The sequence below is a fragment of the Lepus europaeus genome, chromosome 2 (assembly GCF_033115175.1).
Source record: "Lepus europaeus isolate LE1 chromosome 2, mLepTim1.pri, whole genome shotgun sequence".
NCBI lineage: Eukaryota > Metazoa > Chordata > Mammalia > Lagomorpha > Leporidae > Lepus > Lepus europaeus.
Genome location: NC_084828.1, coordinates 12,539,568 through 12,566,141, shown reverse-complemented (window position 1 = coordinate 12,566,141; position 26,574 = coordinate 12,539,568). Strand labels below are relative to the sequence as shown.

The 26,574-nt window shown below is 53.5% G+C and overlaps 1 protein-coding gene across 1 annotated transcript in view; it reads right to left on the bottom strand.

Annotated features, from left to right (window-relative positions):
• URB1 (URB1 ribosome biogenesis homolog) overlaps window positions 1–11,520 on the bottom strand; it is a 71,788-nt gene extending 60,268 nt beyond the window's left edge. Inside the window, exons 1-4 of the mRNA XM_062206104.1 lie at window positions 11,293–11,520; window positions 5,141–5,280; window positions 4,381–4,532; window positions 3,425–3,557 (exon numbers count right to left, since the gene is read on the bottom strand). Coding sequence (XP_062062088.1) covers window positions 3,425–3,557; window positions 4,381–4,532; window positions 5,141–5,280; window positions 11,293–11,434 — 567 coding nt within the window. The 5' untranslated portion in view covers window positions 11,435–11,520. The remainder of the gene's footprint in view (window positions 1–3,424; window positions 3,558–4,380; window positions 4,533–5,140; window positions 5,281–11,292) is intronic.
• Window positions 11,521–26,574: the final 15,054 nt, after the last annotated feature.

Below are 26,574 nucleotides of genomic sequence, written 5' to 3'. Positions count from 1 at the left end.
CACCCTGCTGCCTCAGCGGGGGATCGAGGCCTCGCACACTCCTCACTTCCTGGGCCCGCGTCTGCCCGTGTCACGCGCACTCCTCACTTCCTGGGCCCGCGTCTGCCCGTGTCACGCGCACTCCTCACTTCCTGGGCCCGCGTCTGCCCGTGTCACGCGCACTCCTCACTTCCTGGGCCCGCGTCTGCCCGTGTCACGCGCACTCCTCACTTCCTGGGCCCGCGTCTGCCCGTGTCACGCGCACTCCTCACTTCCTGGGCCCGCGTCTGCCCGTGTCACGCGCACTCCTCACTTCCTGGGCCCGTATCTGCCCGTGTCACGCGCACTCCTCATTTCCTGGGCCCGTGTCACACACACTCACTTCCTGGGCCTGCGTCTGCCCGTGTCACATGGTATTTCAGCAAGCCCTTCTTTGACCAATGCCAGCCTGTTACAAATACATTGAGAGCTTCAACGAGCCCCCTGCTCTGGGGACGGATCTGCGGGCCTCCTCACAGTGCAGAGCTAGAGTTTGGTGGTAACCAGAGCCGAGAACCAGCTGCAGCTCCCATCGCCCGCAAGTGTTACTCACCGATTTATAAAACACCCAGCACATGCATGACCCCATGACGGGCTGAGTGAGGATGCAGTGACTAGGGTCCTGTCCTTGCCCCCGCTCCTAAGCTACCTGGATGTCTCCGTGTTCAACTAAAGACGGACTGATCCAAACGCAGCCACTGCTTGGCCCAGTCTACCTATGCCCTGTGCAGCAACTGACTGCTGGCAAACGCTGGCCTGGCGGATTAAACCGGGCTGTAGCTTCTCCCCACAATGGTCTGACTTCCTGCTGAAGCAGCAGTACTTGGAACCAGGGCCCTGGAATGCTGGTCCCAATTTCTCCTGTTCTAGACCTTTCTATCCTGCTCGTATACAGCAGAGTTGGACTAGACTGCTTTGTGGGTCCATCCAGTAATCAAATCCTGACTGCAAAGGAATGTAGCTCTCTCAGCTCCTGACTTCCACCTTGTAAATACCAGACCCCCCGATTTCACCCTCCTGACCCTGACACACAGCTGCCCGCTCACGCTGGCCTTGGCCAGGGCATCCACACAGCCGCACACTCCTCCACCCAAAGCATCCCACTCCCCGGGGCCAGCACCGTGGTGCAGGGGGTTAAGCTGTCACCTGTGATGACAGCATCCAATATGAGCGCCAGGTGGAGGCCCCGCTGCTCCCCGTCCCCTGCGGCTCCCTGCTAATGCACCCAGGAAGGCAGTGGGAAATGGCCCAAGAGTCTTGGCCCAGTCTGCCACTGGCGTGGGAGACCCAGATGGAGTTCCTGGCTTCGGCATGGCCCAGGCCCAGCCATTGCAGCCACCTGGGGAGTGAACCAGCAGGTAGAATATCCTTCTCTGTATTTTCTTCTAACTCTGCCTTTCAAATAAATCAATAAATAAATCTTTAAAAACAAAAAAGGATCCCACTCCCAGCAAAAGCAGGCCCCGTGCCTACTCCTCATTCCTCCTGTGTGACCTCACAGGGTGACCAGCCCAGGAAGAAGACGTCCTGAGCCCTTTAAGGCTTGTTTTGCAAAACGCTGTCTAAAATAGACCAAAATATATTTGGCAAAACTGCTCTCTGGCACAGGATTTTAACAACGCTTTGCTCTGGCCGGGTGAGTCCACCCATCATCCTCTTGTACATGAGGCTTTTATCATGCTCAAATGCACTCATAAAAAAGAAAAAAACCTTAACCAACCTCTTCCACAAATAAATGGCAAGAAAACAAGCAAGGGGGGTTGGGTGGGGCAGGACACAAACAAAAACTCAGAAGACCCAGAAGAGGTTTAAGAAACACATCAGCCTTGGGGGCTGGCGCTGTGGCGCAGCAGGTTAACGCCCTGGCCTGAAGCGCCGGCATCCCATATGGGCACCAGTTCTAGAGTCCCAGCTGCTTCTCTTCCAATCCAGCTCTCTGCTATGGCCTGGGAAAGCAGTAGAAGATGGCCCAAGTCCTTGGGTCCCTGCACCCGCGTGGGAGACCTGGACGAAACTCCTGGCTCCTAGCTTCAGATCGGAGGAGCTCCAGCCCTTGCGGCCATCTCTCCCTCCCTCTCTCTCTCTCTACCTCTCCTCTGTGTAACTCTGACTTTCAAATAAATAAGTAAGTCTTTGAAACACATCAGCCAAACACAACATGTGGACCTTGTCTGGATCCTGACTTGGACACTTCTGAGATCATCAGGAAAACCTGAGGCCACACTGGGTGTCAGCGGATACTGGGAATTTCTAATGGAGCTGGGTGTGATAACTGACAACGGCTGTGAAAGATCTTAGACTGTCAGAGCACACGCTGAGATATTTAAGGGAAACGCTTCTGGGCTCTGCTGTGTACACTGCCCCAGACACACAGAGGGGGCAGGGACTGAAGCAGGACCACTGGGTGCTCCTCGTATTGTTCCATTTTTTAACATCCCTGACATTCCCTGTATTTAGAAACAAGTCTAATATCTAGATACCACTTCTGTTTAAGACATCTGATATGGAAGAACCCAGAAAGGATGGTAGAAACGCTTCCATCTTGAAGTAACTCCCATTTTACAGATCCCTGAGCGACGAAATAACCTGCCCTGGCCCCGGGATGGAAGTCCAGGAAGGGAAGGCCCTGGTGGGGCTGCCCTCTGCGTGGCCCAGGCACCTCAGTCTACTTGCATGACTGGAGGGCTGAGGTCCAGGGAGTTGGGCCAGCCTGACACCAGCTAAGGCCAAAGAACCAGGACATCTGCCCTAGAGGTGGCTAGGACAGGCTTCTCTGGGTGTTACACATCACTACCTCAGTCTCTCAGCTGGCCAGAGAGCTCAATTCCCAGAGAGAGCGTGGCTGCAGCACCAGGTACCCGCAGGGGCCGACTGGCAAGCGGCACGGGCGCTCTGACAGCCTGGAGCTGGCAGGTGCGTGGGGAGCATGGCCTTTCCCAGGCACGAGCGTTCTCCAACTGTGCTTTCTCCCCAAGCCTCCCCAAACCCAGATGCAGCTTCTCCGGCTGCCAGGAATCTTGTTCACTCACACCCCACTTCTGTCCGGCACGGCCCAGCCCCACCCACTACAGGACAGGCACCGGGGCGGCCTCACTGGTCAGCACTGCGAGGGTTTCTGCCACGGGAGACAGGACAGCACAGAGGGCTGGGACACGGCAGCCTCAGGGTCAGAGGCGTGTGGAGTTCTCTGGTTACTTCGCAGAGAACACACTCACAAGCCATGTCATCCCCACGCCAGGGAGGCTGCGCCTCCGAACCCCAGAGCCCTCCGGATCAGCCTCTGCCTCCTGGACAGACGCCACCGCCCCACCTAGGTGGGACCAAGGTGTGAGAGAAGCAGACAAACCAACCTTGGGCCCCGCCAAAGGAAGGGACATGGGAGGAACAAGACGCGTGGGGCTCTCACCTTTGAATCCCTCTTGGTCACCAGGGTGTACAAGGTCTTCTTATTCAAATCAAAGTGGCCACAGACGTCCCTGGCAGCTTCAGGACCCTGGGTCACCATGGCGGCCATCATGTTGAGGCAGGCTCGAGCCATCCTGCACGGGGACAGGGACGGTAGGCCTGTCAGGAGCAGCTCACCAGGGAGCCAGCCACACCACGTGATCTGCTCTCCCCCCGGGCAGAGAACGGAAGGAAGGAGCCATGCAGATGTGCTCTGTTTTTAATAAAAGCAAAACAAGAGCCCAGAATGCAAGATGCAAAGATGTTACGGGTCCCTGGAGGAAACCAGCGTGTGGCCGAGGGATCCCAACTCAGTTCCGGCATGTGCAGGGCACCGAGAGAGACCTCCTCACAGTGCCTCACAAACCTCCTCACTTTCTCCAAAAGTGAGCTCTTGGCGCCCTCTCCATCTGCAGTTACCTGCAACAGGTGAGGCATGGGGCTAGGGCATGGGGAGGCGCCATCCCGAAAGACAGGCTAGGGCCCTGGCCGTGTGCACCCCACATCTCATCAACAGACAGACACAGAATGTTCTGTGCAGAAGGACAGCCGTCTCTGGGAGAAACACAGAGCAGGCTGAAGGGACAGAGGGGACAGTGCAAGTGCTGTGGGATGCAGTGTGGTCAACGGATGTCCTGCCCAGTGACACTCCTGCACAGTCCCCAGGGCACAGAGAACCCCGCGCCGAGAGGCGAGCCACCAAGGCAGGAGGGAAATGGGTGGTACAAGCTTGTCTGGGGTTTTCCTAGGGCACTGATGGCCAGGGGCTGCTCTCAGAGGAAGGGGGGCAGAGACATGGCCCAGAAGCCCTGCTAACAGCTCAGCTGTCCTTCATGGGCGAAGACAAACGTCAAACACTCCTGCCGAGAGCAAACCCAAAGGCTGGTCCTTGCCAGGCGCAGGCGCGCGGCGGCTTACCTGTACCCCGAGGCATACAGGGACTCACAGATGAGCTTCATGTGGTTGTTCAGCAGCTTCTTCACGATGTTGGTGCCCGCGACGTGAAAATGCGACAGATCGCTGGCTGTCCTCAGCAGGATGGCTTCAAAAACTTGAAATATTAACAGCATCTGCAAAGGCAGGATTCAACCACGGATGAACCACTGAATCCCCATTCCTCCCGCACAGAAGTGCGCCTCGGTCTGGGCCATGGTCACTTGCAGGCTCAAAACCCCCAACCTGCAGGATCAGGCCTCCCCAGACCCTGGGCCGAGGCAAGGAAGCTGGGAGGGTGCCGGCCTAGCAGGCCAACCCGCCAAGACCAAGCCCTCAGTCTGCCCCCCCAGTCTAGCCAAGCAGACGACAGCCGATGTACAACCGCACAGCCTGAAACCGAAGAGGAAAGAGACGCTGAGGAGCGGGCCCCACAGCTCGAGGACATTCAGTTACAGCGCAAACTCCGACGTCTCAACAGGTCCTCACATGTTCAGGAGATAATTCAACCTGTGTTCTCAGTCTGTGACACAAGGCTTGTGTCCCCCGTGCTGAAACCAAGCACGTTTTGATGAAGACCCTTTGCTCCACCATTCGCCAGGTGCTAACAAGGCCGTGTTTCAGGGACCATGAGGGCAGGGCTAAACGTGCGCCCGGGGCACAGGCGCAAACGTGATTGTCTGAGGAAGCTGGGGCCGTCCAGGAAACCCCCAGCACGCTCGCCAGGCGGTCAGGGACCACATACTTCACTTTCGGGCCGCTTCTCCCCACTCAGGAGCTGGAAGACCTCGGCGCACTCGACGGAGATCTTTATGTACCCTTCCACCACATCATACACGTCCTCGCTCGGCAGCTTCCGGGCAGCGGACACGAACGCCTCCAAGGCTGAAATGAGAGTTGCGTCCAATCGTGAACGAGGGCAGCCTCCTCTGACACCGTCCCGGCCACGACGCCCCCGGGCCCCTGCAGGACGCAGCGGCGGTGAACGCTGGAGACCCGGCTGTCCCCACCGCCCACGTGCACGCGCTGACGCCTTAACCCCCAGAGACGGCATGGAGACAGGGCCTTCGGGGGGGGGATCACAGTCACTGAGGGTGAGGCCAGTCCAGCAGGTCTGGGGTCCTCTTAAGGAGGGGAGGGAGACAACAGAGCTGTGTGGGAACAGGGAAAGAAGGCAGCCATAAGCAAGCCGGGAAGAGAGCCCCCACCGGAGCCCCGGCTTAGCCCTGCCTCCTTCAGAACCGGGAGATGACCATCTCTGTGCGTACCCCACCCAGGCTGTGGCACTCCGTTACGGCCAACCGAGCAGATGAACCCACAGGGACGTTATCAAGGCACCCAGGAAAGACGACGCAGGAGAGGAACAGAGCAAACCGCCCGCCCACACTCCCGGGCTTGCTCCTGGCTCCTGCAGTTACTCCCCTGGACGCTCTCCGCCCCTCAGCTTGCCTTCCTGAAGCCATAAAATGGGCTCACAGCAAGGTAATGAAGCACTACCACAAGCCTTACCTGTTTCTATCAGTTAAGTCTCACTGTGACCCACTGCCCTCAGCGCTAGTAGGTCCTTCCATTTTACAAATGAGAAAACCAAGGCCCTTGTGCAGGGCGACACAGCCGGGAAGTGGCAGAGCCAGGACTGCAACACAGACAGCCTGGCTCTGGAGCCCAGGGAGCATCCTTTCACGCTCATGGAACTGATCCCTGGGACTCGGGCGGGGGGTGGGGGTGGGGGGGTGTCCGAGTGGGGCCTGGCCCTCTATCGGCACCAGGCCCGCCAGCTGACCCAGTTCCACACGTGTAGGGCTGAGTTTGGAGACTTCTGGGGCCACAAGCAGGATTTAACACTAAGAACGTAGCAGGCAAGAACGTAAACTCCGGAGCAGTTGCCTGGCCGTGCACCTGCGAGCTCTGGGGAGGTGAGCGAGTCACTGCTGTCCGAGTTTCATCACCACACCTGAGAAACGAGAGCCATGACGGGACCTACTTCCCAGGGCCCGCGGGAGCACACAGCGGAGAACTCCCACGGAACACGCCTCAGCCTCGCGCCTAGCACAGAGCTCCCACGGAACGCGCCTAGCACAGAGCTCCCACAGAACGCGCCTCAGCCTCGCGCCTAGCACAGAGCTCCCACGGAACGCGCCTAGCACAGAGCGAACCCTCAGAAAAGAGCCCTGGCTGTCCTCAGTGGCAGGCCATTCAGCCCTCTGCTGGCCTGCAAAGGTCTTTTTAATTTTTTTTTAAAAGATTTATTTTATTTATTTGAAAGGCAGAGTTACAGAGAGCAGCAGAGACAGAGAGGGGTCTTCCATCCACTGGTTCCCTCCCCAGATGGCTGAGCTGATCTGAAGTCAGGAGCCAGGGCTTCTTTCCAGGTCTCCCACATGGGTGCAGGGGTCCAAGGACTCGGGCCATCCTCTGCTGCTTTCCCAGGCGCATTAGCAGGGAGCTGGACTGGAAGTGGAGCAGCCGGGACTGGAACTGGCGCCCATTTGGGATGCCAGCGCTGCAGGCTGGGGCTTTAACCCACTGTGCCCCAGCCCTGGCCCCAGTGCAGTCACCATGTAGGCTGCGGTGCAGCACTCCCCAGCAGCTACACTCACTCCCTAAACACGCACCAAGCGCCTGCACCTGGGGTGCGGCAGGTGCCACCAAGGCTCTGGGGCCAGACCCCACTGCTGCCTCCAGCTCATGAGCAGGGGCGAGGCTGCTCTGGCCCGGTAGCTGTGATTCACCTGAGCACTCACAGGACCCCACTGCCTCCTTCAAGAAAGCAGAACACCAGGGAGGGCAGGGGTTGCTAATGCAGAGGGTAGTCAGTGCTAATGTTTCTCTTCAAGGACTCATTTGCCACACTCTCACTTAACTCTGGGCAGTCCAGGTACAGCAGGTGGGGACTGCTGGCCCAGTGCACCTGTCCTCTCTCTGCACGCACCACTCCCTGAGGACGCAGCCCGCACTACAGGGGGTGGCTGGGATGTGCTGGTGAACAAACTGGCAAGGCCTCCACCCACGCAGTATCGGCAGAGACCAGTCCATGCCATGAATATTTATGAGGCACTCACCATAACCTCTGTGATAGGCAGGGACCGCACAGTGCAGGAAGAGGGCTAGGAAGCAGGACACAGGGGTGCATGGGGTGTGGTTTCAACTGGGGAGCAAGATTTACACCGGAGGGCTGGGAAGGTGTTCTCTACAGAACACTGTAACCGACATTGCTAAGAGTAAGAACGAGTCGGAGGGCTGCAGGCCAAGGATCTGCCAAGGCCCCAAACTGGAGGGTGCAGAGGGTGGGGCCCAGTACGTGAATGAGTGGGGAGGGTGATCTGAGACAAAGACAGAGAGGTGGGAAGGGCAAAGGTAATAGTAATGACCTTGTATTTTATCCTAAAGACCCTGGGACATCCCTGGAGGTTGTCATGAGAGAAGTGAAACGATCAGATCTGAAGTTCTAAAAGCTCATGGCGGGGGGGTGGGCGCGGGGGCAGCGTTGTGGCATAAAGCCGCCACCTGCAACACGGGCATCCCACGTGGGTGCTGGTTCGAGTTCCGGCTTTCCCACTTCTAATCCAGCTCCCCGCTAGGAGAGCAATGGAAGATGACCCAAGTGCTTGGGCCCCTGCACCCATGTGGGGAGACCCTGAAGCTCCTGGCTTCAGCCTGGCCCAGCCCTGGCCACAGCAGATGGAAGATCTCTCTCTGTCTCTCTGTAACTCCTTTAATAAATAAATATACAAATATTAAAAAGGAAAGCTCATCCCACTGCTGCACATAGAGGGCACAAGGGTAGGAAAGGGAGAACGACCCCGGGCAGCCCCAGGCACAGGCCCAGCAGGGACTGACGGCACCCAGGCTAGAACGAGGATGAGGACAATGGAGGGGACCAGAGACTCAGGAGGGGATGCGCCCAGGCCCGGGGGGACAGAGGCAGATGCACCTGCAGGAACACCCAGGTGACCAGAGTTAGCCCTTCCTGTCATGGGACACAGAAGCAGAAGGGGATGGGACTTCCACCACAGGACCTTTTCTGTATTGCTGGTGGAGGCAGCGGCAAAACCATCCCAGGAGCTGGCCTGAAGCACACGGCTTCTCGATGCAGGATCCTCCTGATGCTGACACCAACGCACCCCTGAGCCCTCGGGGTCTGCACCGTGTGACACCACAGCCCTTTCCTCCACTACACGGTAGGGAGCGGCATCAGAAACCTTCCCCCAACTTGCACCTGTTGCACCCCATCTCCCAGCGATCCCACCTCAGGAAGTCAAGAAATCGTATCAAAGGGGAGACCCAACAGAGCCTCCCACGAGGGAGTCACACTTCCATCCAGTGCCGTCGGCCTCGCCCAATCTCCCCGCCCTTCACCTACACCGACGCCTATCAGCATGAGGCAGCTGCAGGCCGTGGCGGTCTCTGTGAAACAGGGCATAGGACCTTTGCAAAAATGACTGCTGGGGCCGGCGCTGTGGTGTAGTGGGTAAGCCGCCACCTGCAGTGCTGGCATCCCATCTGGGCGCTGGTTCAAGTCCCGACTGCTCCTCTTCCTATCCAGCTCTCTGCTATGGCCTGGGAAAGCAACAGAAGATGGCCCAAGTCCTTGGGCCCCTGCACCTGCATGGGAGACCAGGAAGAAGCACCTGGGTCCTGGCTTTGGATCAGTGCACTCCAGCCGTTGCAGCCAGTTGGGGAGTGAGTGAGTCATCGGATGGAAGACCTCTCTTTCTCCCTCTCCTTCTATGTAACTGACTTTCAAATAAATAAATCTTAAAAACAAACAAACAAACAAAACAAAAAAAAACGTGACTGCCTCTGCCAGAAATGCTCCAATCCCTGCCCCACCCTACAACGCTCCTGAAAAGCCGCTTCCTTCTGGGAGTTTTCTCTGATCCCCCGGGTTGAGCTGCAAGCAGCGTAAAGCAGGCTCAAGCTCCATGCACCTCTGCTCTGGAGGACCCGGGCTGGGGACGGTAAGGAATGTGACATTATGGACTGCCCTCTCCCTCCCCCACCCGACTGTGGGCCCCACAGCGGCAGAGCCCACGTCAGACTTGTATTCATCCTTTTACCGCTACCCTACCAAATAAAAGCCCCTAGTACTGAAGAGTGAGTGAGTGAAACGTAGAATCTTGTACTACCACTGGCCATTCAGTGTTCAAATGCTTTTTAAAATCTGTAGGAGGGGTCAGCATTGTGGTGCAGCAGGTTAAGCCACAGCCTGCGACACTGGCATTCCATATGGGCACCCAGCTCCTTGCCAAGGCACCTGAGAAAGCAGCAGCAGAAGGTCCAAGTCCTCCGGCCCCTGCACCCATGGGGGAAGACAAGGATGAAGCGCCTGGCTTCGGCCTGGCCCAGCCCCAGCTGCTGTAGCCATTTGGGGAGTGAACCTGTGGACCGAAGATCTCTCTCCCTCTCTGCAACTCTGCCTTTCAGATAAATAAATCTTTTATTTTTTTTAAAAGATTTATTTGAGAGGCAGAGTTACAGAGAGGCAGAGGCTGCTGGTTCACTCCCCACATGGCCGCAACGCCCAGAGCTGTGTTGATCCAAAGCCAGGATCCAGGAGCTTTTTCCAGGTCTCCCACGCAGGTGCAGGGGCCCAAGCTCCTGGGCCATCTTCTACTGCTTTCCCAGGCCATAGCGAGGAGCTGGATCGGAAGTGGAGCAGCTGGGACTTGAATCAGCACCCATAGGGATGCCAACACTGCAGGTGGCGGCTTTACCCACTATGCCACAGTGCTGGCCCCAAAATAAATCTTTAAAAAAAGAAAAAAAAAACCTGTAGGAGGGGCCAGCATTGTAGAGCACAGGGCTAAGCCACCACCTGCAACGTTGGCATTCTATATGGGTGCTGACTCTTTTTTTTTTTTTTTTTTTTAATTTTTGACAGGCAGAGTGGACAGTGAGAGAGAGACAGAGAGAAAGGTCTTCCTTTGCCGTTGGTTCACCCTCCAATGGCGGCCGCGGCCCGTGCGCTGCAGCCGGCGCACCACGCTGATCCAAAGGCAGGAGCCAGGTGCTTCTCCTGGTCTCCCATGCAGGTGCAGGGCCCAAGGACTTGGGCCATCCTCCACTGCACTCCCGGGCCACAGCAAAGAGCTGGCCTGCAAGAGGGGCAACTGGGACAGAATCCGGTGTGCCGGCGCCGATAGGCGGAGGATTAGCCTGTTGAGCCACGGCGCCGGCCTGGGTGCTGATTCTTGTCCCGCCTGCCCCACTTCCGATCCAGCTCCTGGAAAAGCAACAGAAGATGGCCAAGTCCTTGAGCCCCTGTCACCCAGCGGGAGACCTGGAAGAAGCTCCTGCCTCCTGGCTTCGGCCTGGCCCAGCCCGGTTATTATAGGCATCTGGGGAGTGAACCAGCAGGTGGATGCTCTCTGTCTCTCCCTCTAACTCTGTCTTTCAAACAAATAAAAATAAGTAAACCTTAAAAAAAAAATTCTGTAGGAGAAAAATCGCACATCGAGGCGAGTCTGACCGCTACACTTCATCATCCCGTTAACCTGGGAGAAATACCGCCCTGTTTTCTTTTAGCACTCTGACCACGTTTGCACACAGCCCGTTCGCTGCTATTTCTTCCCTGACAACCTGCACCTTCCCAAGTGACGCCAGGCAGCTGCGAAGGGCAGCCGCGCTGTACAGGAAGCCACCCGGCCCCTGGCCCAGCTCTGGGCTCTGCTGCCCGGGAGCGGTCAGCACGGGGCTGGAGGCTCCGGGTGCTCCCGACGGGCACCCTAGCTTCTCGTTCCCGACAACAGCAACCGCGCGGCCGGCCGGCTCCCGGCGAGGAAAGGTGCGGGGCCCAACCACCGGGGCCCGGGTGCCCCGCACCCCCGGAGGCCTGGCGCGCACCCCGGCACTCGGAGAACACCGGGCAGGCACGTGCTCCCGGCCCGCACTCACCCGCAGCCGCGCCCTGCGGGTCCCTCAGCTGGGCCTTGAACTGCACGCCCGTGAGCTCTTCCTGGCGGGCCCGCTTGGCTGCTCCCGCCGGCAAGGCCGCCCCGTCCTGGCGGCCCCGGGCCTTCCTCTTGGGAACCCCCATCGCTGCGAGGTTGGGGCGCGACGTCGACCACGCACCTGCCGGGGCAGCCCGGGGAGAGGGCGCGTGCACAGGGCTGACGCGCACCAGGGCCCCTACACATGGCCCGGAAGGGGCGGGGCGGGCGGAAGACGCTGGGCCTCTGGCAGCCGGGCTCGGCGGAAGGGGCGGGGCTTGATGACCGAGCCGGCGGAAGGGGCGGGGCCCGAGGAGGGCGGGGCAGCGGGTTGCTAGGTTACGGAGTCCCGCCGCTCCGGTGTTCCGCCGGTCGCTGTGGCTGTGGCTCACGCCGGAGCCTCGGAGCCCCGTGGCGGGAAGACTCCCAGACCCCTTCTCCTTCCGACCCTGTGCGCCGTGGCAGGGACTTAGTTCGCCACCCGCAGGCGCCTGACGGTGTCACCTGGAGACCCTGCCTCACGCGCCCGGGATGCGCCTGGGAGTGGGTTCCCTCTGGCTCGCTGACCAGCAGGCCTGGTTAGTTGAGCTGGGAGGTCCTCCGGCCCCGACGCCTGGCCGAGGACTGTGCAGGTGCCCTCCACCCCCGCCCCAGGGCGGCCACCGCCTAGAGCAGACCGCCTGGTCGGGTAGGAGTCGCTGCGCTCCTGGGACCGCGTGGGTGGACGGAGGGTCCCGGGGAGGGGGACGAGGGTGGAAACCGGCGGGGCACGGCCCGGGCCTCCACACCGAAAATCCGTCGGTGGAAGAGACGGCGAGGAGCTGGCTGCCTCCGGGCGCCCGCGTCCCGCGTCGGAGTGCGCGGTTCCAGTTCTCTGCCTCCGATCCGGCTTCCTGCTGACGCTCAAGTCCGGGCTGCCGCACTTCCCATCCAGCTCTCTGCTGTGGTCTGGGAAAGCAGTAGAAGATGGCCCAAGTGCTTGGGCCCTGCACCTGCATGGGAGACCGGGAAGAAGCTCCTGGCTCCTGGCTTTGGATCAGCACAGCTCCGGCCGTTCCGGCCATCTGGGGAGTGACCAGTGGATGGAAGATCTCTCTCTCTCTCTCTCTGCCTCTCTTCTGTGTAACTCTTCCTTACAAATAAATAAATATTTTTTTAAAAAATTGAATGTGGAAACAGGCAGGTGCATTTTTAAAATACGACTTAATACTTGAGTATGCAGTCAAATCAGCTAAGAGCCGATGAGTTTGATGATTCCTGGAATTCTTTGCCAGGCTGTCCTCTAGGCCAAGCAAATACGGACTTTTGCTCTGCAAGTGGATGTTTTGTTTTGGTAAAATTTATTTATTTATTTGCAAGTCAGAGTTACACAGAAAGAGGAGAGGCAGAGAGAGAGAGAGAGAGAGGACTTCCATCCAATGGTTCACTCTCCAATTGGCCACAACTGCCGGAGCTGTGCCAGTCCGAAGCCAGGAGCCAGGAGCTTCTTCCAGGTCTCCCATGTGGGTGCAGGGGCCCAAGGACTTGGGCCATCTTCCACTGCTTTCCCAGGCCATAGCAGAGAGCTGGATCGGAAGTGGAGCAGCCGGGTCCCAAACTGGTGCCCATATGGGATGCCGGCACTGCAGGTCAGGGCATTAACCCGCTGCGCCACGGCAGCGAGGACAGTGAGCATCTGAGGACAGTGGCCTTTTGGGACCTGTTGGGGTTTCCAAGACTGTACTGGAAAAAGGCACCCAGTGTTGACCACAGCCGCTGCCTACGGGAATGTCAGAGAGGGAGCTGCCCCTGCTGATTTGAGCGGAGGCTGCAATATTAAGAGAATGGGATATGCTCACAATCAGACTGCAGAAGACACCACACTTTTTACTCTTAATGAAAACAGACTTCTGGTCCACATCGGTTCTCTTCTCGGGTGCGTTGTCAACACCAGCTTGGTTTTCTGCCAGGACGAATCGACCAAAAGAGGCAGCAGCATAGTCAAAGCTTCAGTTTCTGACTCTGTAACCCTGGGCAAGTTCCGGTTGTTCTGGACTGATTTGCCTCACAAATAATTAGTGCCAGGAAGTCGCCAGGACTGCCCAGCTAAAGGGGAAGCCAGAAGTCACCCAGTGTATCTAGCCCCAAGTTCAAGAAACCGGAGTTGGCAGTGCCCATCCCAGCCTCAGCCAGGGACAACCCTGATTGGCAGGAGATGGGCAAGAAAGCCCAGGCAGATGCTGCAGGAACACCACCGGGTGCCAGCAATCATTGGCACCAGGTCACAGCCCTCTGCCCAGACTCTGGCTCAGCACCCCACCTCCAGGGAGTGGCGTGGCTCTGCATAGAAAAGCCCTGCACGGGTTAGTCCCCAGGGGCTGAGCATCCCTGTTCCTAGGCTGCTGGAAGCTGGAATCCCACTCCGGGCGTTTGCACTTGTTCCCTCCCCCTGAAACTCTGCCTGGGCTCCCTTTGGCTTAGCCTCTCCCTTGAGAAAGCCGTGATCTCTCCATCCTCCATTCTCTATCTCCTTACCCTCCTCCTTTGACTTTTGACCTTATCACCCTGTGATAGTAGATATTCTTTATTAAAATGTGGACTGTAGACTGGCACACAACAAAATTCAGTGCTCGCCTCGCACTGCCCAGACCACACACCATAGGATTCAAGAAATGCTTGCTAAGTAAATGTCTATAGAGATATGACTATGAGTGAATGGACACATCAACCTGGGTATTGTGCTTGATTTCCCGTGAGTCTACCCTAAAGGACCAATTCACTCCTAGAACAGTGTCCAAGACCCTTGGCTGCAGACTTCTGAATGGACCCCTGGACCTCGGTGAATTAGCCGAGGGAAGCGTCCCACCCGAGGAGCCCACTGATTCCTCTCCAGAGGCCACACTGCACATTCACACCTGTTCGTTGTGTTTCTTGCTCCTTTCCATCTGCAGTGTTAGACTCAAGTTCTGGAAAGGCGTGAAGGGAGACGCTCAGGATGCACGTCAAGTTCATGTTCAAGTTCATGTTAAATCGCATCCATCATAGACTCAGAATGTGAGAAGAATGCACTGCTGGACACAACGTGACGTCGTTTTGATTGCTTTGTCCTGCATCGTTTCATCTGGGTAAAGGCTTGCTAATTCAATCCCACGTTGAGGCGAGGTATAGCATTGTTTATGCAAATTCTGATCTCTGTAATTTCAATTGTAAGAGAGACTCAAACTGAGAAACCACCAATATTTTAAAATTTTATTTATTTATTTATTTGAAAGGCAGAGTAGAAGAGACACAGAGAGAAAGAGACAGAAAGAGAGATCTTCCATCAGCTGGTTCACTCCCTGAATGGCTGCAACAGCCAGGTCTGGGCCAGGCTGAAGGCAGGAGCGAAGAACTCCATCCTGGTCTCCCACGCAGGTGCAGGGGCCCAAGCACTTGGTCCATCATTTGCTGCCTTCCCAGGCACGTGAGCAGGAAGCTTGAGCCTCAGCAGAGCAGCCAGGACCTGAACCAATGCCAGCACTGCAAGCGGCAGCTTAACCCCCGTGGCACCACATTGCCAGTGCCAGTAGTGAGTGTTTTAGTGTGACATTTGCACAAATCAAGACGGTTCTCAATTATCTGCTTGTCTAACAAGGAAAACAAGGATGGATGATTTCAAAGACAGTCATTGTGAACTTCAGAAGTAGCATCAGAAAGTGAGAAGGATTGGAAACAAGTGAGCTAATCAAAAATGTTCAAATCAAGAAATTGGAAAAAGTGCAATAACCTAAACAGGTAGGAAGGGAGGAGAAACAAAAGTAAGCTCAGAAATGAATTACAAAAGAACAGAAAAAACCCACTAAAGAATATTCTTAGGCCAAAAATTGATTGGTTCTGGTTTTTATGTTCTAGGGACAAAGCTGGGAAGATAAAAGGAAATGATGCAAAAAAAATGCCTTAAAACATAAAAGAACTAAATTAGTATACAAACACCACAGATTTTAAAATAATAAAAAGTATTATAAACAACTATTCATCCAAAACCTTGAAACTAAATTCTGTTGGAGGGTAAAAGTCCCAACATCGACACAAAAAGCACTAGAAAATCTAAATACACCAACAACTAAAGAAAATGACAAGCCAATCAAACCTTTTCCAAAACACAGATGATTCATCAGGTGAATTCTAATGATGTTCTTAGAAATAGAAAATCCTTACCTAGCTCAGTTTGTTCCACAAAACAGAAAAGGAAGAAAGTATTCCAACATCTTTTATAATAGGCCAATATAACCCTAAGGTCAAAACCAAAGAGAATACAGACAGAGGAGAGGAGGGAACTACTTCAATGATGGATACGGATGTGTGTACATAAATACAAACAAATAGCCACAATTATGGATTAAAGGAGAAAAATAAATTATTATTTGAATAGATGGAAAAAGGCATTTGGGGCCGGTGCTGTGGCATAGTAGGTTAATCCTCTGTCTGCGGTGCAGGCATCCCATATGGGTGCTGGTTGGAGACCTGGCTGCTCCACTTCCGATCCAACTCTGCTGTGGCCTGGGAAAGCAGTGGAGGATGGCCCAGGTCCTTGGGCCCCTGCACCTGCATGGGGGACCAGGAGGAAGCACCTGGCTCCTGACTTCAGATCGGCGCAGCTCTGGCTGTTGAGGCCATCTAGGGAGTGAACCAACAGAAGGAAGATCTTTCTCTGTCTTTCCCTCTCACTTGTCTGTAACTCTACCTTTCAAGTAAATAAATAAAATCTCTTTAAAAAAGGCATTTGAAAAAATGCTTATTTATAATACTTTAAAATTCCTTAAAACTAGAACTGAGAGGAACCCCTTAACATGACAAAGACCTGCAGAAATTGTCATGCCTACAGGAAAAACTTGAGGGACCCTTGCGTTATGGCTGGGAGCAATAGAAAAGACAGAGCTCTCCACTATCTACGCTCTTATCTATTACTGGAGATCCTGGCCAGTGAGATAAAGCAAGATGAAGAAAAAAGAGGTGGAAGGATTGGAAGACCAGCTGAGTGCCAGTGCCACTCCATCATCATCATCTCCCTTAACGTCTCCTCTCAGAGTGCATCACGACAACTTCATGCATTGGCACTCTTCGCTTTGGTCTTTACTTCCTTTTCATGTATTAACATTCGAATTGCATCAACACGATCACTTTTCTTTGTTACATTGAAGTAATCCTGAACTGCTAATGTTAAATGTAATCATGTCTTCAGAGAGATTCGCTTTGGGAAACCCACCTGCTGAGGTGCAGGAAGACAGACAACATGGCAGACAGGTCAGCATGAGTGCCCCAAAGGGGAGTAAGATGGGCGAGGATCACTAGCATGGGCAGGAGAGAGCAGATGCCTGAATGAGTTAGCGGGGCGGGAGGTGAGGCCAGACAACCCACGGGGACTGCATTCCAAGGAGAAGCCAAGCACAGGCAAAGGCACTGAGGCAGGAACTAGATAGACCAGAGTGGCCAAGCAACAGCAAAAAGGCCCAGAGTATCTGTGTATTATTCTGATTTCCATTCTTATAGCAAAATGTCCAAGGCTGGGCAAAAAGAAAAGAGGTCTATGTAGCTCACAGCCATGGAGGCTGAAAGCCGGAACAGCATGGCGCTGGCTCTGGTGAAGGCCCTGCAGCTGCATCCCATCATGGCAGATGGCATCAGCATGAGAGCCTGTGTGAGAGGGAGAGATGACATGGCGAGACAGGGAGCCAGAGCCTGGGAAGGCACCAGACTTGCTGTTTTGTGACAACCCTCTCTGGAGAACCATATGGATCTCTTTCCGAGAACAGCGTCCCAAATGACCCAACCACTTCCCAGTGGGCTCCAGCTCCTAGAGGTTCCACCCCCTCCCATGTCTCTACCGTGGAGCCCAACTGCCAACACGTGGAGCCTGGAGGGACACTGAACCCGTAACCAAACCACAGCAGCAGCAGTCTGCAGCAGGAGGGCAGGCGTGGTAAAATGAGATCTATGGAGAGTCAGACAAAATGATTCGTGTGGTGCCCATGACTTGAATTGAATTGTCTGGATTTCCAGTTCTGAAACTGGGCACCAAAGGGCACCGTGCCCCAAGAAGCTTACAGGTTTATTCTGGAATATTCTGCTAAGTTGAGGGGAGTACAGAGATTCTTGACATCCATTCCTTGCCAGGCAAACCACTGGCTCACTGGAGACAGTTCCTATTTTCTTTTTTTTTTAATTAAAAAAAAAATTTTTTTTTGACAGGCAGAGTGGATAGTGAGAGAGAGAGAGAGAAAGGTCTTCCTTTTTGCCGTTGGTTCACCCTCCAATGGCCATCATGTCCGGCGCACTGCGCTGATCCGAAGGCAGGAGCCAGGTGCTTCTCCTGGTCTCCCATGCGGGTGCAGGGCCCAAGCACTTGGGCCATCCTCCACTGCCTTCCCGGGCCATAGCAGAGAGCTGGCCTGGAAGAGGGGCAACCGGGATAGAATCTGGCGCCCCAACCGGGACTAGAACCCGGTGTGCCGGCACCGCAAGGCGGAGGATTAGCCTGTTAAGCCACGGCGCCGGCCAGACAGTTCCTATTTTCAACATTAGATTGTACTACTTGCTTTTTGATGATGTCACGGCTTTGCGAAGCTGAGCTTTCAGTAGTTACTGTGATCAAAAAGAAAAAGCAAGTAGTACTAAAAAACCAACATGGGACAGGAAATGAGGGGGCACAGGGTCCAACCTCAGTTCAAGGTTGTACAAAGAGTGCCATGCCCAACGGGTACACATACCTCACTAGTAAATAAACATGGTTATTTAAAGATAAGATTAAAATATTTTTTCTTTCAATTTAAGTGTATTTTTTCAAACTTCTGCTTATTAAAACAAATACTCATTGAGTCTATCTATTTAATAAACATAGTGGTTAAGAGTATGTGTGTGGCCGGCGCTGTGGCTCAATAGGCTAATCCTCCACCTTGCGGCACCAGCACACGGGGTTCTAGTCCCGGTTGGGGCACCAGATTCTGTCCCAGTTGCTCCTCTTCCAGGCCAGCTCTCTGCTGTGGCCAGGGAAGGCAGTGGAGGATGGCCCAAGTGCTTGGGCCCTGCACCCGCATGGGAGATCAGGAGAAGCACCTGACTCCTGCCTTCGGATCAGCGCAGTGCGCCGGTTGCGGCGGCCAATGGCGGGTGAACCAACAGCAAAGGAAGACCTTTCTCTCTGTCTCTCTCTCCCACTTTCCACTCTGCCTGTCAAAATAAATAAATAAATAAATAAAATAAAAAATAAAAAGAGTATGTGTGTGCCTGTATTCTGTCTTTAGACATTATGAAAAATTATTGAGAGACATGAACAGAGAAATTTTGGGAATCTCTGCTCTAGGTCATACACCAGACTGGTTTTTGTTGATTCTGAATTCTCTTTGGTGAAGTTTGGTTTATATTCTTTGTGGTAGCTTTAAGCTTTCCCTTAAGAGTGATCATTTAGGGGCCAGTGCTGTGGCTTAGTGGGCTAAGAAAGACCTGGCTCTTGGCTTTGGATCAGCTCAGCTCCAGCCATTGCAGCCCTTTGAAGAGTGAACAAGCAGATGGGCCGGCGCCGCCGCTCAATAGGCTAATCCTCCACCTGCGGTGCCAGCACACCGGGTTCTAGTCCCAGTCGGGGCGCCAGATTCTGTCCCAGTTGCTCCTCTTCCAGGCCAGCTCTCTGCTGTGGCCAGGGAAGGCAGTGGAGGATGGCCCAAGTGCTTGGGCCCTGCACCCGCATGGGAGATCAGGAGAAGCACCTGACTCCTGCCTTCGGATCAGCGCGGTGCGCTGGCCGTGGCGGCCATTGGCGGGTGAACCAACGGCAAAGGAAGACCTTTCTCTCTGTCTCTCTCCCACTGTCCACTCTGCCTGTCCAAAAGAAAAAAAAAAAAAAAAAAAGAGTGAGCAAGCAGATGGAAGACCTCTCTCTCTCTCTCTCTTGTCTCTCTGCCTCTGCATCTCTGTACCTCTGCCTCTCAAATAAATAAATAAAATTCTTTTAAAAAATAAAAGAGTGATAATTTAACTGCTGGCATTATGGAACGGTGCAGCTCCAGCATCCCTTACGAGCACCGATTTTAGTCCCTGCTGTTCTACTTCCAGTGCAGCTCCGTGCTCATGTGCCTGATAAAGTAGTGCATGGGGCCCTGCACCCACATGAGAGACCCAGAGCTCCTGGCTCCTGGCTTCGGCTTGGTCCAGCCATGACCCTTGCAGAAATTTGTGGAGTGAACCAGCCGGTGGAATATCTCTGTCTCTCTCTGTCTCCATCTCTCTCTCCCCTTCTCTTTCTGTATTTCTGTTTTTTTCAAATGAATAAATAAACAAATATTTAAAACAAAAACCAAAAAAAGGTTATCTAAATATATTTTGAGAAAAAGAAAAAAATAAAAACTTTGATCACTTTGTATTTCTATGTTCGGAACAGCGTTATACACAGCAGCCCAGAGGTGGAAGCGGCCCAGTCGGTGCCCATCAGTGTAAACAAAGTGTGATACACAAATACATACCAGGGGTGACATTTTAGCCTTAACAAGGAATGAAATCCTGACCCAAGCCGCAATCTTGCGAAATAAGCAGTCACAAAAAGACACGTGCTGTAGGACTCCACGTGCATCAGGCACCTGCAGCACTCAGATTTGCAGAGACAGAAAGCGGAATGGTCCACTGCTGTGGGCCAGGTCTCAATGCACAGGGAATTTCAGCCTGGGGACATGAGCCGCTCTGGATGGGTGTTGCCAATGGCCCCACAACAATGCAGATATACTCAATGCCACTGAACCGCAAGCTGCGAACGGCTGAGATGGCATACGCTACGTCATGCATGTTTTACCACCATTTAAAAGAAATTAAAATTTGAAGTTAGGAGCCGCTCACCAGTCCCAGACATAAACTAAAATTCCCACCTACAGAGGGCGCCATTGGCAGCACCTCGCCAGCATCTGTGGTCGGATGTGCAGGAGCGGCTTGACCCAGGGCTTCCCTCCAGGTCTTCGGCGTGGGCACCAGGCCTGGGCCTTTCTGCCATGCCCTCCTATTCCAGAGACTCTTGCTAAGGGTTTGCTTGGCTTTGTTTCACTAATCTGCTGCTGACCTAGGGGAGATCCTCTGGGTGTATACATGCCCACCTTCTTTCCAGGTGAGAAGGTCACAGCCGGGGCCCAAGTGGCACAGACAAGCAAGGGACCTTTGTTCATCCTGGGCAACAGGTGGGAACCGGAGGCTGCCTCGCAGAACGAAGCAGCAGCTTCTAAAGGACACAGGGCAGATGGCTCCGCACGCAGCCGAAGTGGCACAGATGGAAAGTGAACCTGTGGTTGGCGCCAGGGGCGGGGGAGAGGGGGATGGGGAGTTGTCCAGTTTTGCATGATGGACAGGGTTCTGGAGATGCGTGATGGGGAGGCTTGTGCAGCAATATGAATGCACTGAGCACTGAACCGTATTATTATTTTTTAAAAAGATTTATTTATTTTACTTGAAAGTCAGAGTTACAGAGAGGCAGAGGGAGAAGGAGAGGGAGAGAGAGAGAGAGGTCTTCTGTCCATTGGTTCACACCCCAATGGCTACAACGGCCAGAACTGTGCCAATCCGAAGCCAGAAGCCAGGATCTTCTTCCAGGTCTCCCATGAAGGTGCAGGGGCCCAAGGACTTGGACCATCTTCTACTGCTTTCCCAGGCCATAGCAGAGAGCTGGATCGGAAGAGGAGCAGCCGGGACTCGAACCGGCACCCATATGGGATGCTGGCACTGCAGACGGTGGCTTTACCCACTATAGCACAGCGCCGGCCCCTGAATCATATTCTTAAAACTGGTTGGCATGGTGCATTTTATGTTATGTGTATTATACTATAATAAAACATTTTTAAAAGAAAGGGAGATATATATATATATTTATATTCATATATTTATATTTAGCCGTCCATATCCCCAGGCCTCGGAGCACTTGAAGCTAAAGTCAGACTTGGCTGGGATTTCATAGGAAAGTCAGGTCCCAGAATGCAAGTGTACCTGTCAATCACAGAGGGGAAGAGGGTGAGGGAGGTGGCCAGGTCTGAGGAGGCCACAAGAGGGAGGGAGGGAGGAGGGGGAAGGGGGCGTTCAGAAATGGGAGTCCGGGAGGTAAGAGCCACTGTCATTCAAAGGGACTCCTTGGAAGCTGTTTCTGTCACCACCTTGCGGTTTGTTTGAAGAGTCATTTATATATTTGGAAGGCAGATCTTGGAAAAGAGATCTTTGGTTGGTTCACTCCTCAAATACTGGCAACAGCCAGCGCTGGGCCAGGCCTCAACCAGGAGCCAGGAGCTCCATCCAGGTCTCCCACGTGGGTGGCAGTAACCCAGATCCTTGGGCCATCACCTGCTCCATCCCCAGGGCATTAGCAAGGAGCCAGGTCAGAAGCAGCTCTCTGATACAGGATGTAGGCATTGCAAACAGCGGCTTAGCGTGCAGCACCACAATGCCTACCCCAGCAAAGTGTGTTTGGTCATGGACATAAGTAGGGGTTCAAATGAAAGTGGAGTAGCATCCTCCGCCCAAGACATCATAATATACCAAGTCCACGAGTCGACCTCGTCCCTCCTCATGGTGGCGCCTGTGTGAGCCTTCCATGCCGAGGGCCTTCTCACTCTAAGTGCTACCACAACCCATAGCTCCAGTACCGATCTTGGCAGAGCCAGGGTTTGAACCTCTGGCTGCCGAACCATTCGCCACCGCTCTGCACTTAGGGAAGCTTGGTTTCCTGGAGCCAGAGCCACCTCCCTCCGACACACAGCCAACTCCTTCCACCAACACACGGTCCTGTCTGATGACAGAGAAGCAAGAAGCATGCCTGGTCCCCAAGTGGAAGGGAAGAGAGAAGGGGGTAGGGAGGGGACGGGGGTGTGGTCCTGGAGACAAACTGCCCCTTGCCTTTTTTTTTTAATAGAAAACTTTTATTTAATAAATGTAAGTTTCAAAAGTACAAATTTTGGATTATAGCGGTGTTTCCCCCCCATAACCATAACCATCCTCCCACCTGCAAACCATCCCATCTCCTACTCCCTCTCCCATCCCATTCTTCATTAAGATTATTTTTAAATTATCTTTATATGCAGAAGATTAACTCCATACTAAGTAAATATTTCAACTATTTGCACCCACACAGACACACAAAGTATAAAGTACTGTTTGAAGACTAGTTTTACCGTTAATTCTCATAGTACAACACATTAAGGACAGAGATCCTACATGGGGAGCAAGTGCACAGGGACTCCTATTGTTGATTTAACAATTGACATCAATATAACAATTGACACTCTTATTTATGATGTCAGTGATCGTCGGAGGCTCTTGTCATGAGCTGCCAAGGCTATGGAAGCCTCCTGAGTTCACAAACTCTGACCTTATTAGGCAAGGCCATAATCAAAGTGGAAGTTCTGTCCTCCCTTCAGAGAAAGGTACCTCCTTCGATGGCCCCTCTTTCCACCAAAAACTGCCCCTTGCTCTCAGGAACCCCCAGGCTGGCGCAGCTTCCTGTAGCATTGCTGAAGGCACTGAGTTAGTGCCCAGAAGCCTCAGGGCTCCGGGGGGGAACCTAGCCCCATCCAGCCTCCAAGGGAAAAAAGATGCCTTCTTCCAGAACCGGTGCTCACCCCTGGACACTCAGGAGTCCCCACACTGAGAGATTCCTACGAATGGGAAATGATAATTCAGTTATTCAGAAGAGCCCCCCAAAAACTTGATTATGAAGCTGCTGCCTGCTTTTACGAACAAGAAAACAGGAGTAACATTTAACCACGTGGAGGGCTTATGCACAAAATAAGTGAAAAAAATATATGTTTAAGAATATAGTAAGGCATGTCAAGGAATCTATATGGATTCAGACCAATTTCCTGAAATGCTACATCAATTTTAAATAGGTCACAGGTTTCTAAAGCCAACAGGGACTTCAGTGTGGAACTTCCTGGATTTGCAGGTTGCAAAGGCGAGAGGCGGGGAGGTGAAGTGTCTCCTCCATGGCTGGCTGCCTCCAAGTGGCAGAGCTGGGACTTGACACAAAGGCATCTGAGTGGCAACTTGAACTTGAGTGGACACTATTGGACAAGACGCTTTTGACCTTGGATGGACTGTTGGTATGGATATCAGTTGAATGCTGCTCACATAATTTTTTTTTTTTTTAATTTGAGAGGCAGACAGAGAAAGAGAGAGAGCTCTCATTCACTGGTTTGCTACCCAATGGCCCTGGGCCAGGTGTTGAAGCCAGGAGCGGGGAACCCAATCCAGTTCTCTGTCTTGGATCTCGGGAACCCAATCTCTGGAGCCATCACTGCTGCTTCCCCGAATCGGCATTAGCAGGAAGCTGGAGTCAGGAGCACAGCCACGTTCAACCCTGAGCATTCCAGGAGGGCAGGTGAGCCTCTTTGCAAACACCTGTATTTGCTCACTTAGCATTCACAACCTCCTTCCATGGGTTTTTGGGTCAGACATTCCCCAGGCAAATTTCTAGGACGCCCCAGCTCGGTCTGTCCTCACCAACCGGCTCTTTGCTATTGATGTGTCTCCCTAGTGCCAGCTCGATAAACAAAGCTCCACTTGCTGCCTAAAAACCAGCCTTGCTGATCCTGCACAGCATTAGGCCTCACTCTCCCGGGCTGCAATGCTGGATTCTTGGAGGCTGACATGTGGTGGCTATGTCTGCTCAGAATGGCTTCGGCTCATTTCTGTTGGAAACCAAAAACCTGCCCTTTGCTGCAACATACTCAGGACTGGACTTTTTTTTTTTTTAACATTTTATTTATTTATTTGAGAAGTAGAGTTACAGACAGAGAGAGGGAGAGACAGAGAGAGAGGTCTTCCATCCCCAGATGGCCACAATGGTCAGAGCTGTGCTGATCCGAAGCCAGGAGCCAGGAGCTTCTTCCCAGTCTCCCATGCAGGTACAGGGGCCCAAGCACTTGGGCCATCTGCTACTGCTTTCCCAGGCCATAGCAGAGAGCTGGATGGGAAGTGGAGCAGCCAGGACTTGAACCAACGCCATATGGGATCCCAGCACCTCAGGCAGAGACTGAGCCCACTATGCCACAGCGCCAGCCCCTCAAGACTGGAATTTGAGTGCAAAGCACAATATTATCTTCCAAAACAGGCTGGGCCGTATGAGGAAGGAAGCAACCAGGATGCTGAGCAAGGGGGAAGATAGAGCTGGAAGTCGCCTCTCCATCACTCTGCCCTTTAAATAAAGAAATATATATATTTTAAAATTTGATGTATGTACCGGCGCCGCGGCTCACTAGGCTAATCCTCCCCCTGTGGCGCTGGCACCCCAGGTTCTAGTCCTGGTTGGGGCGCCGGATTCTGGCCCGGTTGCTCCTCTTCCAGTCCAGCTCTCTGCTGTGGCCCGAGAAGGCAGTAGAGGATGGCCCAGGTCCTTGGGCCCTGCACCTGCATGGGAGACCAGGAGGAAGCACCTGGTCCTGGCTTCGGATTGGCACAGCATGCCAGCCTGTAGCAGCCATTTGGGGGGTGAACCAATGGAAGGAAGACTTTTCTCTCTGTGTCTCTCTCTCACTAACTCTGCCTGTCAAAAAAAAATTGATGTATGTTTCACATACAAGTGTACACACGGGCTGATGGTGATTTCACACACTATTGTTAATATGCCACCTGTGGTTTGGCTGCCATCTATCGTGTGAGGTCAGGTGTAAAACTTCCCACTTGCGAATGTTCAACCTGTAGTTAGTTTTCTTGCCAGATGACAACATTCCTCTTAAGGTATTGTATGTGTAACACTCAAAGCATGTTTGTTGTATTCAGACTAAATCTTTATCAAGGTTTTTGTTAATTTATTTGAGAGACAGAGACAGAGGGAGAGTGCACCCATCCACGGGTTCACTCCCCAAATGCCCACATTGCCTAGGACTGGGCCCCACTGGGCCCAAGCAAATCTGGGAACCCAATCCAGGTTTCCCTTGTGAGTGCCAGAAACCCAGGCACTGCCTGCCAGGGTCTTCATCAGCAGGAGACTGGAGTCAGAACCCAGAGCTGGGAATCTGATATAGGTGTTCTGATATGAGATGTAGGCGGCCCAACCTGTGTCTTAGCAGCCGAGCCAAGCACATGTGCTTGAAAAAATTCTTAAATAGATCAGATGAGGACTAAAGTCATCTGATGTGACAGCAAGGAGCTGAGAGGGGCCAGGCAGAGGGAAGCCAGGGCATCATCCCCCAGGCTCCTGCCTCCTGCCCTGCAGCCACCAGGCCACACTGCCCTGTCCATTGCCCTCCTGAACGTCTGTCCCATTTGGCCACTTCCTTTTCCCTCAGGGCTTGAAGCTCCCCAACCCTGAGCCCAATCACCCGCTCCTGACGGCCTCCCCCCCCCCCCAATAATGTCCCCAGGCCCACTCTGTTGCTGTTTGATTAAATAATTTTTTTGTGTTTCATTTCATTTTAAAGGAGGAGAGAAAGAGACAGAGAATCTGGCATCTGCTGGCTCACTCCCCAAATGCCCACAGCAGCTGGGACTGGGCCAAGTCAAAACTAAAGCATGGAAATCTGGGTCTCCCACAGGGGTGGTGGGGACCCAAGTACTTGAGTCACCATCTGTTGCCCCCCAGGGTGTGCTGGGATCAGGAACAGAGCTGGGATTTGAACCCAGGCACTCGGACATGGGATGCGGGTGTCCCAGGTGGCTAACTACCATGCCAAATGCCTGCCTGTTTGATTTTTTTTGACAACTTCATTGAGACATAATTCACATACCATACCACTCATCCACTTAAGTGTATAATTCAGTGGTTTTTATATACTACATTATTGACTTTTTTAAAAAAACATTTATTTATTTATTTGAAAGTCAGAGTTAAATACAGAGAGAAAGTGAGGGGGAGAGAGAGAGAGAGAGAGAGAGAGAGAGAGAGAGAGAGAGAGAGAAAGAGAGGTCTTCCAGCCACTGGTTGACTCCCCAATTGGCCACAACGGCTAGGGCTGCACCAATCTGAAGCCAGGATCCAGGAGCTTCTTCCGGGTCTCCCATGCAGACGCAGGGTCCCAAGGTCTTGGGCCATCTTCTACTGCTTTCCCAGGCCATAGCAGAGAGCTGGATTGGGAATGGAGCAGTCGGGACTTGAACTGGTGCCCATATGAGTTACCAGCACTTCAGGCGGCAACTTGCTACATCACAGCTCTGGGCCCCGGCACTCTCTTGTTTATCCATTCACTCACTGATGGACTTGAGGTCCAAAGGTAGCCTCTACCTTTGGCTACCGTGAGTAATGCTGCCATGAACATTAGTGTATATGGATCTGCTT